Source organism: Peromyscus leucopus, chromosome 2 (genome assembly GCF_004664715.2).
Source record: "Peromyscus leucopus breed LL Stock chromosome 2, UCI_PerLeu_2.1, whole genome shotgun sequence".
Taxonomy (NCBI): domain Eukaryota; kingdom Metazoa; phylum Chordata; class Mammalia; order Rodentia; family Cricetidae; genus Peromyscus; species Peromyscus leucopus.
Genome location: NC_051064.1, coordinates 139,771,638 through 139,785,537, shown reverse-complemented (window position 1 = coordinate 139,785,537; position 13,900 = coordinate 139,771,638). Strand labels below are relative to the sequence as shown.

General features: G+C 48.2%; 1 protein-coding gene across 10 annotated transcripts in view; it reads left to right on the top strand.

The window, feature by feature from the left end:
• Pla2g5 (phospholipase A2 group V) overlaps positions 1–12,538 on the top strand; it is a 42,258-nt gene extending 29,720 nt beyond the window's left edge. For all 10 annotated transcript variants that reach the window (XM_037203124.1, XM_028875297.2, XM_037203123.1 and 7 more), the window contains 4 exons: positions 1,182–1,231; positions 2,921–3,065; positions 11,100–11,206; positions 11,894–12,538. In XM_037203124.1, the coding sequence (XP_037059019.1) occupies positions 1,192–1,231; positions 2,921–3,065; positions 11,100–11,206; positions 11,894–12,015 (414 nt within the window). In that variant the 5' untranslated portion in view covers positions 1,182–1,191 and the 3' untranslated portion in view covers positions 12,016–12,538. The remainder of the gene's footprint in view (positions 1–1,181; positions 1,232–2,920; positions 3,066–11,099; positions 11,207–11,893) is intronic.
• The last annotated feature ends 1,362 nt before the right edge of the window (positions 12,539–13,900 follow it).

Here is a 13,900-nt window from a genome sequence, read left to right as displayed (position 1 = left end):
GGCTTGCAAACTTCCAGCCAGGAGTCATGTTTTTGCTCAAGACAGACACTAAGTTGGGAGCCCTAGAGGATGAACTTCATGGAAGACAGAACCCCAGGGTGAGAGAATTTGCCCTCTGGGGGGGGGGGGGGAGGCACGGCGTAGTGAGGGTCAAAGACCTGGGTTCACATTCTGACTCCACTCAGAGCCTGAGCCTTGTCTTCCCATTGGCACATGGGGACAGGGACACCTCTAGGACTGTCAGAAGACCTCCAGTGTACCTTGGGGCCACAAAGCCACAGTGAAGTCCCCAGTGGCCAGGATGGGTGCTGGACTCCATTCCAGAGCACCAGTTCTGGCTAGTCGCCATTCTCAGTGCAGGAATCATGGGGAGAAACAGCTACAGCCCTCAAATAACTCAGAGATGTCAGCCTCGTGAACAACAGGAACAAGATACAACCGTCAGCCCCCTCTGCCCTCAGTGCTCCAGCTCCTTCTGCTCACGAATGCTCCAGCTCCCTCCTCCCTCAGGATTCTAACTCCCTCCACCCTGAGTGCTCCAGCTCCCTCCTCCCTCAGTGCTCCAGCTCCCTCCTCCCTCAGTGATCCAGCTCCCTCCTCCCTCAGTGATCCAGCTCCCTCCTCCCTCAGTGATCCAGCTCCTTCTGCTTATCAGTGCTTCATATCCCTCCACCCTTTATTTACATTTTATTTGGTGTATGGTGCGTATATGTAAAGGTGTGCACCTGGAGATCAGAAGACAATTTGTGGGAATCAGTTCTCTCCTTCTACCGTGTAGGTCCCCGGGATCAAACTCGGGTCACCGGCTTGTCAGCGGGCTCCTCTCCCACTGAGCCACCTCACCAGCAGCCCTCCACACTGATTCTTAGCTGTGTCTAGGGCCATCAATTCCTGCCCTTAACCTTGTGCCCCTAGTACCCATTTACACATCTGCTGGGGGACAAATGTAGGGGGCACTTATCACTGCCACTCTCTGGTGGAGTCAATAATGACCCTCTGTCTCCAGGAGGTTCGGTAGATCAAGGCCCGGAGGCTTTGCCTCGTCTTTTCTGGCTGGAGCAGTCAGTGGATTACCCAATGAGGGAGGGAACACTCAGACCTAGTTAGGTGCTGGGTGGGGTCTGAACAGGCCTTGGCGGTGATGACTTCAAAGACACCATGGGATGTGTTTTGTTTTCCAGAACCCAAGAGATGAAGGCCCTCCTCATACTGGCTTGGTTCCTGGTTTGCAGTAAGTGTTCCTGGCTTGCTCCGTGACCTCTGAATGTCCCCTACCCCAATCTTTGGAGTGACTGGGTAGTGGAAAGGAAGATGAGGTTCAGAGACCTGTGTCTGAGTCTCAGCTCCACCCTTCTGGGGCGGACGAAGATATCAGCAAAGGCCTTGGTCTCCCTGGGCCCCTGCTTCTGTGCTGGGTGACATGAGGCTGTGGCGGGATTTGGATGCTGTGGGTCAGGGTGCGAAGACAGGGAAGGTGAAGAATGTGGGAGGCAGACATTTTCCCTGATGTGTAAAAATAGAGTAAGGACAAATGGCAAGAACAGAGTAGAGTACAAAATCCTTAGGAAATATCCCAGCTCCGGGCTGGGGGCCAGCTCAGAAGCAGAGCACTTGTGACGTAGCAGTATGTGAGGTTCAATGAACAACAGAGAGAGAGAGAGAGAGAGAGAGAGAGAGAGAGAGAGAGAGAGAGAGAGAGAGAGAGAGAGAGATGATAGAGACAGACAGACAGACAGACTGCAGTTGATGATTCCGGAGTCATTCTCTGCTCAGTATTTTTGCATCCCACCCCATCTGGGAGATTTTGAAAAGTTGTGGGGCACAACTTGGACATGGGTTTAAGCCAACAGAAAGTTTATTAGCTGGCTGGGTGAACCTTTCTCAGCGTGAGCTTTTAAGTACAAACACTGTATTCTGGGTTGACATACTTCACTTAACAAGAACAGTTAGCCAGAAGCGGAACTACAGAAGCCAAGGAGCAGGGTTAGTGCACTTAGAGACTTTCCCAGAACTATGATGGACTTTGATGGATTGGGCCTTTGTTTTTGTTTTGGCTGATGGCGCTGCATGCGTGCTGAGTTTTATGGCCTGAATGGTACTTGCATCATGGAGTCAGTCATGCTAAGGTCTCGGGGCCTGGTACAACACATCTGGCTTTAGGCTTCACTGCAGCCCCCTAGGCCCTCATACAAGTTACCTGGTGGGTAATTCTGCTCTTTGATGTCATGCCAGCTATTTGGAGGTCCTAGGAGGAGCTTGAGACCCAAGGCAGGAAAAGTGCCCCTAGTTCCTTGAGTTGAAAACCCTAGGCAAGATGCTTCCTTCTAGACTTACTGAGTGCTCCTGCTCGGTTTCCCAATTTATAACACAAAAGAGTTGGCTCCAAGCTATGACCTACTCTGCTTCTAAATTCAATTTTTTAAAAAAATTGTTTTTTAGAAAGCATCTCTTGTAGCCCAGGCTGGCCTTGAACTTGCTATGCAGCCAAGGATGACCATGAACTTCTGAACCTCCTGCTTCCACCGAGTAGGTGCTAGGATTACAATCATGCTCCACACCCACTTTACAAAGTACTGCTGACCAAAACTAGGTCTTCATGCATGCTAGGTGAGCCCTTTGTCAACTGAGCCACATCCCCTGGCTCCCAAGTGCAAACTGGTTTTTTTTGGGGGGGGGGTGTTTCAAGATAGGGTTTCTTTGTGTAGCCCTGGCTACCCTGGAACTAGCTCTGTAGACCAGGCTGGCCTCAAACTCACAGAGGTCTGCCTGCACCAGCGCTGCCCGGTTGACAGACGTTTAACCTCTAGTCCAGGTTATGTCGTCGGCCTGGCCCTCCTCCCATTAACTGGGAGGATGAGGGGGGGGAGACGGGGGAGTTGCTGCAGTGCTCAGTGTCACGGGGGGCTGGGCTGTTTTCCAGGTGTGCCTGCAGTGCCCGGGGGCTTGCTGCAACTGAAGTCCATGATTGCGAAGGTGACTGGGAAGGATCCAATAATGAATTATGGCTTCTATGGCTGCTACTGTGGCTGGGGCGGCAAAGGGACCCCCAAGGATGGTACTGACTGGTGAGCTGATGTCATCACAACATGTAGTGCTCTGGCTCTGCCCTCATCGCCCCCCCTGATTCCACGTGTCTACTCTAAATGAGAATTACAACTGAGGCCTGGGACTAGAGAGATGGTTCAGTGGTTAGGCGTGCACACTTCTCTTGCAGGCGACCTGAGTTCGGTTCTCAGCATCCACGTTAGTCAGCTCACAACCACCTGTAACTCGAGCTGCAGAGAACCTGATGCCTCAGGCCTCTTCAGGCACCAGTGTTCACAAGTGCACACACACACACACACACACACACACACACACACACACACACACTTGAAACTAAAATAGATTTTTTTTTTTTTTGAGACAGGGTCTCCCTATATAGCCCAGGCTGTCCTGGAACTCACTCTTTAGACCAGGTTGACCTTAAACTCACAGAGATCCACCTACCTCTGCCTCCCGAGTGCTGGGATTAAAAGTGCGCTCCACTATACCCGGCTTCTAAAATAAATCTTTTAAATAAGTGAAACTAAGAGTCAGATGAATTAATCAGCTTTTAAAGATATGCCACGTAACTCCCAAGAGTTCCAAGATCTCGATGGCCTAATGTGTCACTTGGTTTATTGAAATGTAACAGATGATCCTTATGTGTTGGCTTAATGCAACCATGATTGTTTACTTTGCTCATCCACCTGCCATCTGGGGATGGCTGGCAGGATGGCTCCTATCTGCTCAGTTTTCTTTTGCAAAGCCTGTCTGGGGCTGGATGATGATCCACACCACAGGTAGCTCATGGCTGTGGCTAGGGTTGTCACTGTCTGTGGGTGGAGCCTCAGGCCCATTCTATATGTTCTCTGCAGGGCTGTCTCGACTTTCTAACAGCATGGTGACACTTGGGGGGTATGAACAAACATTGCCAAACTACAAGGCAAAAGAGAATGGCTAGTTGGATGTGGAAGCGTGAGCCTGTGATCCTAGTACTGGGCAGGTAGAGGCAGGATGGCTAGTTGGAGGTGGGAGTGTGGGCAATCCCAGTACTGAGGAAGAAGAGTCAGGAAGAGCAAGAGTTTGAGGTTGATGTGGGCTATATAGCAAGTTCTAGGTCAGCCTTAGCTGCATGGCAAGACCCTGTCTCAAAAACAATAAAAGATGGTATTTTTATCATAGACCTCCAAAACTCCACAATGTTGCCTACGCAGCTCTCTTAATTGGTCCAGCACAAAAGCTCAAGAGAGAAAAGACCTAGGCTAGCCAAAGAGTACACAGATGCAGCGGGGGATGTTCTATGACTGCTGTCAATGTGAAGAGCAGCTCAGGAGATGAGCAGCTCAAGAGAGATCTCAGATGGTCTCACCACAAAGAAATGCAGGTTTGAGGTGATGGATAAGTGATTTGCATCCCTACAATGGTTGTGCAATGTTATGGTTAACTTAGTTATTCCTCTCTCTCTCTCACTGTGACGAAATAACTGTCAGAACAACTTTAAAGTGTAATCAGCTATTTTGGCTCACAGTTTCAAAGGGTTCAGCCCATGGCCACTTGGATCCATGTTTCTGGGCCTGTTTTAAGGCAGGATATGATGGTGGGAATGTGTGGCACTGGAGCTCCTTCGCAGTGAACAGGAAGCAGAGAGAAGGATACAGAAAGATGACAGGGCAAAGTTATCATCGCCAGGGACACACTTCCAGTGGCCCACTTCCTCCAACTAGGTCCTACTTCCACCTTTTACCACATCCTAATAATGCCATTATAGCGGTAACGCTGAGGATTAAAAACAGAGACAAGACAGCGGGTTATTTGTCTCAGCAGAATGCCGAATGCCGTTTATTGAAGGAGGGAAGAAGAGACCTTAAATACAGGCTTACAGCACAGTGGGAGAACCCCGAGGGCAGAAGTTCGCTACAGATGTTTTACATACTTGCATTCTAGCTGTTTATGCCAAATGCAGGATACATAAACAAGGAACCTCCTAGGAAACCGGCAGGGAATCAGCATATGGAGGACATCTGGTCAAGGTCAGCAAGCAGGGCAACAGCTACCCCAAAACAGGGGGGCCCAGGGCCCAACATGCCATTGTATTATGAATCCATAAGTAGATGAAGCCATTCATTAGCCCACACGATTTAATCTAGAGAATCCCTCATAGACACGTCCAAGGGTGGGATTCTATAATCTCCTAGGCAGCTATTAAACCAATCAAGTTGACAGTCAAGATGAACTTTCTTTCTTTCTTTCTTTCTTTCTTTCTTTCTTTCTTTCTTTCTTTCTTTCTTTCTTTCTCTCTCTCTCTCTCTCTCTCTCTCTCTCTCTCTCTCTCTCTCTCTCTCTTTCTTTTTTTTCTGAGACAAGGTTTCTCTGTGTAACAGTCCTGGCTGTCCTGGAACTCCCTATGTAGAACAGGCTGGCCTCGAAATCACAGAGATCTGCTTACCTCTGCCTCCCAAGTGCTGGAATTAAAGGTGTGTGCCACCACCGCCCGGCATGATGAACAGTTTCAGTGGGATGATGTACAGTACCAGTGACAACTTGAAAAGAGAAAGGGAGGATCTGGATTCTATCTTTTGATAAGGGAGTGTTGCCATTCTAGAAGACTGTGTGAGACAGGAGATGTTGTTCTTTGGAAAAATCAGTGTACAGAGTTAGCAGTTCTGACGCCAGTGGGTGCCATGATGGATGGCACCAAATGGACATCAGGGAGTTGGGGCGAGTTGAACTGGGACTCTATGGAGAAAGCTAGAATGACCTGTGTGGTAATGGATTATAGTTGAACACATCATTATAAACTCCTGTCTAGCTTAATATGTCATATTACATAGACTTTATAGCTACAGGGCTGGAGTGGTGACTCGGTTAGTAAAATCCTTGCTGTACAAGCATGAGAGGACCTGAGTTTGGCTCCCCAGAATCTACATTAAAAAGCTGGATGCTCCTGCAGAAGGAGGTGGAGACTGGCAGATTCCTGGGGCTTGCTGGCCAGCCAGTCTAGCTGAATCAGTGAGCCTCAGGTTCCAGGGAGAGACCCTGCCTCAAAAAAAAAAAGTGGAGAGTGGTTGATGGAGACACACGACATAACTATCTAGCCTTCATGTACACACACACACACACACACACACACACACACACATACATATTGTGGTTTGAATGGAAAATGGCCTCCATAAGCTCAAGTGTTTGAATACTTTGGGGTGGACCCTAAAGTGGGGCCTAGCTGGAAGAAGAGGTGAGACTTAGCTGGGAGAAGAGGGTCACTTTGGTGGGCCTTGAAGTGCCTTAGCCAAATCCACTCTCTGTCTCCACTCTGCTTCCTGACTGTAGATGCAATGTGAGCAGCTGCCCCATGCTCCAGCCATCCTGCCTTTCTCGCCATGATGGGCTGCCTCAAACTGCTAGCCAAAGCAAACCCTGCCTCCCTCAGGTCTCTTCTTGTCAGGGAGAAATAATTAATACACTAAAGAAATTAAAATAAACTGTGGATTTTTTTTTTACAATTAATGAAACTGATAATATATTATCAATTCCAGAATTGGTTACTTAGTTTAGAATATATCCATATCAATTCATTAATTATAGCAAATGTAGCATATAAATCAGGTGTTAGTAATAGAAGGAACCAGGAGTTTCCCTGTTTGGCCTCAAGTTTTCTGTTAATCAAATAAATAAATAAATAAATAAATAAATAAATAAATAAATCCAGGGCTGGTGAGGTGGCCCAGCAGTTAGGAGTTAGTTGCTTTTTCAAGGGACCTGGGTTCAATGCCCAGCACCCACATGACATCACACAACTGTCTGCAACTCCAGTTCCAGGGCATATCACACCCTCTTCTGGCCTCCTTGGGCCTCAGACACATGTGTGCTGTACAAAAACACACATGTAGGCAAAGCACCGTCACATATGTCACATATAAAATAATAAAATTAAAAAATAATCAAATAAAGCCACCACATACAACATACTAGAAGTTAAGTTTTTGTTCAGTCGTATTATGTAACTCATACTGATTAACAAACCTGAAGCACATCCCCTCTTATGGTTCAGCCGTCCTCTGCTGGGTCATCTCCACCATCTAAAGAGGGAGAAAGAGAAGGGGAAGACACATAGGAGGTTTTCGTGGCAGGTGTGGAAGCCGTGTACAACTCTTTCTGGCTAGAACTTGACCATGCAGTCATCATACCCACCTTCAGGGGGAAACTGGGAAATGTAGTCTAACCATTGCCTTACTGTCATAGTTAGGGTTTTATTGATGTGAAGAGACACTGTGACCACAGCAATTCCAATAAAGGAAAACATTTCATTGGGGCTGACTTACAGTTCAGAGCTTTAGTCCATTATCATCATGAGGGGAGCATGGAAGCAGGCAGGCAGATGTAGCCAGATGTTTCTCTGGTTCTGCCTGGCCCCAAGGTCCAGACAAATCTCTCCCACCCACGGTCCCACAGCCGCTTATAAAATAATTACTCAGAGACTTATATTAATTACAAACTGTATGGCCTGTGGCTCAAGCTTCTTGCTAGCTAGCTCTTAGAACTTAACTCAACCCATTTCTATTAATCTATGTCTTGCCGTGTGGCTTCGTGGCTTACAAGTACTTTCAGATCTTGCTTCTCCTGGCGGCAGCTCACAGCCTCTCCCCTACTCTCTTTCTTTTTTTCTCTTCAGTCCGAATGTAACACCTAACCTTATTCTGCCTCACCATTGGCCAAACAGCTTTATTTATCAACCAATCAGAGCAACACATATTCACAGTGTATAGAAAGACATCCCACAGCACTTCCAGTAGAGCATGAGACTCTTAATCTCAGGGTCGTGGGTTCGTACCCCATGTTGGGTACCAGATAATGGGCCAAATATTGCTTAGCAGTCCATGGAGTCTTCTTAAAGGGCAAAGGAATTTATTAGAGAAGGAAAACTCACCGTACAGAGCAGAGGAATTATTGCAGGGTCCTGGAAGGCTGAGGCACAGTCCCACGCTGTTCTTTTGCCTGGTCTGTCTCCAGCATCCAAAACCATGGGGGAGCCAAGAAAGAAGCACATACATGCATCTCAAGTCTTAAGGGTCCTGAGCGGCCATGCCCCAAGGGCATGTACTTCAAGGTCGTAGGCAGGTGTAATAGTTACCTGCTACCTCACTAGGGGTGGTGCTTCAAGGTCATAGCTAGAACAGCTACCCACTACAGGCAGACATAGTGCTGGAGAGATAGCTGAGAGTTGTGCATCTGGATCAGCAGACAGAGAGTGACCCTGGGCCTGGCTTGGGCATTTGAAACCTCAAAGCCCACCCCCTATAACACACTTTGTCCAATAAGGCCATATCTACTCCAACAAGAATATACCTTCTAATAGTGCTACTACCTATGAGCCCTATAGGGGGCCATTTTCATTCAAACTACCACATTCCACTCCATGGCCCTCATAGGCTTGTAGCCATATAATAACGCAGAAATGCATTCTTACTTAGTAAGTCCTCATAGTCTGTCACAGTCTCAACATTGTTTAAAAGTCCAAAGTTCAAAGTCTTCTGAGATTCATGCAGTCTCTTAACTGTAATCCCCTGTAAAATCAACATGAGGAAGCAGATCCCATACTTCCAACATATCATGGCACAGGATATACATTACCATTCCAAAAGAGAGGAAGGGAGCACAGTGAGGAAATACTGGACCGAAGCAACACTGAAAACCAGCTGGGCAAACTCCAAACTCTGCATCTCCATGTCCAATGTTGAAATGCTCTTCAGATCCCCAAATCATTTCAGCTTTGTTGACTGCAGCACACTTCTTTCTCTTGGGCTGGCTCCACTCCCTGTTAGCAGCTCTCCTTGACAGGTGTCCCACAGCTCCGGCATCTCCAACATCTTGGATTCTCCAAGGCAATCCTGGCTTCGCCTTTACATCTTCATGCAATGGCCCCTCTAGGCCTCCATGCAGGGACACCCCTGACACATGCCTGGCCTCAGCAGCTTTCCTTAGTCGTGGAGGGAGATTGCATAGCCCTCTTGTATCCTTAACTTTAAAGACAGAACCACAAGGCTGAAGCTGCCAAGTTCTGCTGCTTGCTGGGGCTGGAATATGGCCCCCTTGTTCAAATACATTTTTACCAGTTTTCTGTTTTTGATGGCCTCCTTTGCTGCTTAAGCTTGGCTGTCCTGTAACTGGATCTGTAGACCAGGCTGGCCTTGGACTCTGAAGTCCACCTACCTCTTCCTCCCCAGTGCTGGAATTAAAGGTGTGGGCCACCACACCCAGCCCTATACATTTTTTTTTTTTTTAAATTCCTTCTCACAAGTTGGAAGTTTAGCAGGGTGGGGTCTCGCCCTGAGGTCACCACTCCCTTTATTCCATTTGGCATCAGGCTTTTCTTCAATCTTTTTATCTCCTTGAACACAGGACTTAGCTCCATTATACTTCCAGGTGCTCCTTTTCCCCTTAAACTGTACTTTTTTTTCCCCCTTACTCAGCTTGCTCCTTTTCATTCTAGATCTTCATAAGACTGGCCACTAATAACCAAGCCACACAGTCAATACTAGGTTTTTAAAAAGGCCTCTGCCAAAGCTGTTAATCCATAGCAGTTCAATTTAGCTTCAGGGAGACTTTTTTTTTTTGGAGGGAGGGGGGTCCAGGGCAGAAATCGGCCACATTCTTTGCCAAAGTATCACAAGAACAGTCTCTAGGCCACATACTAATATTCCTCTCCTCTGAAGCCTCTTAATCCAGGCTCCCACAGTTCAAATCACCCTCACTACCACTGTCTTCCATTCTCCTACCTAGGATGGCCCATTAAGCCCCGCTTAAAGTGTTCTGTCGCTTTTCTAGTCCAAAGTCCCAAAGTGTTCCACGTTCCTCCAGACAAAAGCATGGTTCAGCCTGTCACAGCAAACCCCACAGTCCATGGTACCAACTTCTGTCATAGTTAGGGTTTTATTGCTGCAAAGAGACACTTTAACCACGGCAACTCTTCTAAAGGAAATATTTGGGCTTACAGTTCAGAGGTTTAGTCCATTATCGTCATGACAGGAAGCATGGCAACACGCAGGCAGAGTCAGTGCTGGAGAGGCAGCTGAGAGTTCTACATCTGGAGCGGTAGGGAGCAGGCAGGGAGCAACACTGGGTTGACGAGCATTTGAAACCTCAAAGCCCACCCCCAGTGACACACTTCCTCCAACAAACCATGCCTACTCCAGCAAGAACACACTTCCTAATAGTGCTAGCCCCAGTGAGCCTATGGGGCGGGGAGCATTTTCATTCACATTATCACACCTACGCTCCATCTAGCTATTAGGAGGCAAAAACAGGTCACTGAACTTCTGACCAGTGACAGTTCTAGTGGGTGACTGGGACTAGCTTACCAGACACTCTCCCTGCCAGCTCACACCCACTGCCACAGCTTCTGCCAGAGGGACGTGATTACAGTTGCCCACCTGCTAGGGATGTTAGCCTAAATAACATGCAGAGAGAATCTTCAAAGAATGGCCATTGATTTGGAACAGTGGTTCACTGCAGTGAGAATATGCATGCTACCCTAGAAACCACAGGCCTATTCAAGGAGGGTGAGGTAAGGGGAAGTTTTAATTAGCCCAAGAGCCAGCACTTTTACATAAGCTGCTCAGATACCAAGCTCATTGGTTGTGGAGACCAGAGGCAAGAGCTGGCATTGGCTCATTGGTGGAGGTGCTGTTACTGGGCTGGCCTTTTATGTAGAGCATCTTGGCTGAACTGCCATAGTCTTAGAAAGTCAAACTTTGTCTCAGGCATCTGTCCTCTCGGGCAAGCTGCATAAAGCTTGGGGTGCATGCAGGACAAAGAGAGAACCTCTCTCTCATAGGTGGTGGTGGGGGTTAGAAAGTCCTTCAGAGAGAACTTAGCTTAAACAGCCAAGCACAGTGTCATCATGCTCTCTCCCAACACACACACACACACACACACACACACACACACACACACACACACACACACACCTCTGGCTCTAATTCTGTTTACATTTGACTTGAACTCTCCCAGGTCCGGAGGTCAGGAGGTCAGGAGGGTGCCTCTCCGCTCAGCACCCCCATCTCTCCTTTTGACAGGTGCTGTCGGATGCATGACCGCTGTTACGGGGAACTGGAGGAGAACAGCTGCAGCATCTGGACCCAATCCTATGACTACAGATTCATACAGGGGTTGGTCGTCTGCGGTAAGGGTGACCTCCCATCCAGGCTGGGAGTTATGCTGCCTAAGAGATGGGCCGGCCCGTGTCTTGTGAGGCAGTGTGAGGGTAAGGGGCATGGGACTGTTGGCAGCCTTTTTGGGTTTCCAGGGAAGGGTGGGCCCAGTTTAGACCCCCTATTCACTAGGTACTGTGGACTAGCCGATGTCCTCTCCCTGAGTAGAGTAGGTTTCTCTCCTTATTTCACACATGTAACGGAAGCTCAACGCTTTGCCAGTGTGCAGCGGGACTCATGTCCAGGCCCCTGAGTTCAAAGCCGGGCCCCAGGTGCATCTCTATTGATTGCCTCCCACAGAAACTGTCTCCACCCTTAAGCTAGGTTCTCCACCCAAAGGGGATGTGTCTGTTCCACCAGATGGGGGACTCCCTGAATGGAAACCTCATCCTGATCAAAATCTTGGCCTCTAGCTCAGCAGCCGAGCCTCCTCCATCAGATTACACATCTCCCTAGTTCAGGAACTGAAGCTCTCCCATCAGTTTAAGTATCACCCTGGTGCAGATTCCTCCTCCATACACTGTGAGATCCCTCAGAGCAGGACACAGATGGGAGTCTGTGCAGACTAGAAGCCACCTTCTGATGTGACTCTGAGCAAGTCAGTGTTGGGGAAGCACAATTTTCCCAGGCTCATTCTGCCCTTGACATCTCTTTTGTAGAATACACGTCCTACTGTCCCGGGAAGCTTTGTGACTGTGACCGGAAGCTGGTCTACTGCCTGCGGAGAAACCTCTGGAGCTACAATCCTCTTTACCAGTATTACCCCAACTTCCTCTGCTAATGCCCTGGGTGGGCTCTGCTCCGGGGGTGCCCCTCACAGTCGAGGCCCCCGTCTGCTGTATCCCTGATGCATGCCCCCAAGGTCTTGGATCTGTCTTCCTCTGTGCTCCACTGGGCTGGACAGAACCCCAGGACTACACTTGGTTTTCCAGAGTCCCAGAGAGGGAATTCTGATCCAGGCTTGGCAAACTCCCAGGATGGCTGAGCCTGCACTTGTGAAGTTGGATCTGGGCCCGGAAGCTCCCCCAGCTCCAGGCCAGCGCCATGTTGACTTTTCTTTCAATTTTTGGAACTGAATTGTCATTACCACCCTCCAGAGACCTTTTACTCGAGTAGAAGCCAAATTAACTCTATAAATCTGTTATGTAGATATTAAATAAAACCCATTCTCAAGGCTAGTAAACATCACCCAGCATTTCCTCTGATGGGGCTGGGGTAGGATTGCCTAAACCTTTCTAACGCCTGAGGCACCTGCATCCCCTCAGGGATGGAGGTGGAAACAAATCTTTTTAGATGCCTTTTGAGTTTTGTCTGAGTTCATTTTCTTAAACCTTGGCATCCTTCAAGACACACCTGGGGCTCATGCTTCTTCTAGAGGAAGATGAGACACAGTCCTGTGCCACCTTGGGCCCCTGGCTAGAGAGGGCAGCATTCGGCTCCCAGTCCTGGCTTCCACGGCTGTGTGGTCTCGAACCTCTGGGTAGTCTGAATCTCTCTGATTTTCCTCAAAATATAAAATGAGACTCCTTCTAGGAGCATACTGGTGCACACCCCCAATCCCAGCACCTGGGAGGTGGAGGAGGCAGGAGAGTCAGAAGTTCAAGGCTAGCCTCTGCTCCATAGCCAGTGAGTTTTGAGTTTAGCCTAGACTACATGAGACTGTGTCTCAAAGAGAACCAATTAATTAATTAAAATGAGACTCCTAATGCTCACCTGGTGCAGATCCAGGGATGCAGGGGTTCTGAGATGTCACTAAGTGGGGAGAAATGGTTTAAATAAGATTCAAGGGGGCTGGAAGTAAGGTTAGTGGCAGAGTGACTACCTAGTTTTTACCAGGGGCGTTGAAAATCCCAACTCATCTATCACCTTGTAAAAGATGGCGCTTTCTCATGCCAATATGACAAGAGGGTTCTTCCCAAGGAAGGGCCCAGGCTCCTTCACTCACATCTCCAAAATGTGCAGGACACATGAGGTCTCTATTTAGAGAACTCCAGTGTTCGAACATTTTCTAAATAAAGTTAATTATATGAGATCACCCCAAATTCACACATTTTGGCATACGCTAGTGACTATATTTAAACAATACCAGAGTGGGTCTCACATGCTGATTTCACACATGAAAATCGAGGAGGGGGAGGCTAGGGAGAGATGGTGCAGTTGGTAAAGAGTCTGCTTTGAGCAAGCATGAAGACCTGGATTGGATCACCAGGACTCATTAAAAAAAAAAAAAAAAAAAGCTGGGCATGGTGGTGTGTGCTTGTAATCTCAGTAGTGTGGAGGTCAGACAGGCAGATTCCTAGCTCAATAGCCAGCCACGAGATTGACAATTGAAGTACACACACACACACACACACACACACACACACACACACACACACGCACCAACACGTATATCCACACACATTAATTTTTTTTTTTCAAAATCAGAACCATTTCCCAAGTGCAGCCTTGAGTGGGTTTGTGGGAACTCAAAAGTGTCCCTCTGATGCCTGATGTCTGTTTCGATGGCATGAAGAGACCTGGACCCTGCTTCTCCTGTCAGGGTCAGGTGGCAGGCTGGGTGTCATGTTGCTGGTAAGTTCTATAGAAGGGCAGATGGTCAGATGGTCAGATCCTTCTTTCTGGGCCTCCTAGCTCTGAGCCCCATTATCCAAAGATGCTCAGCC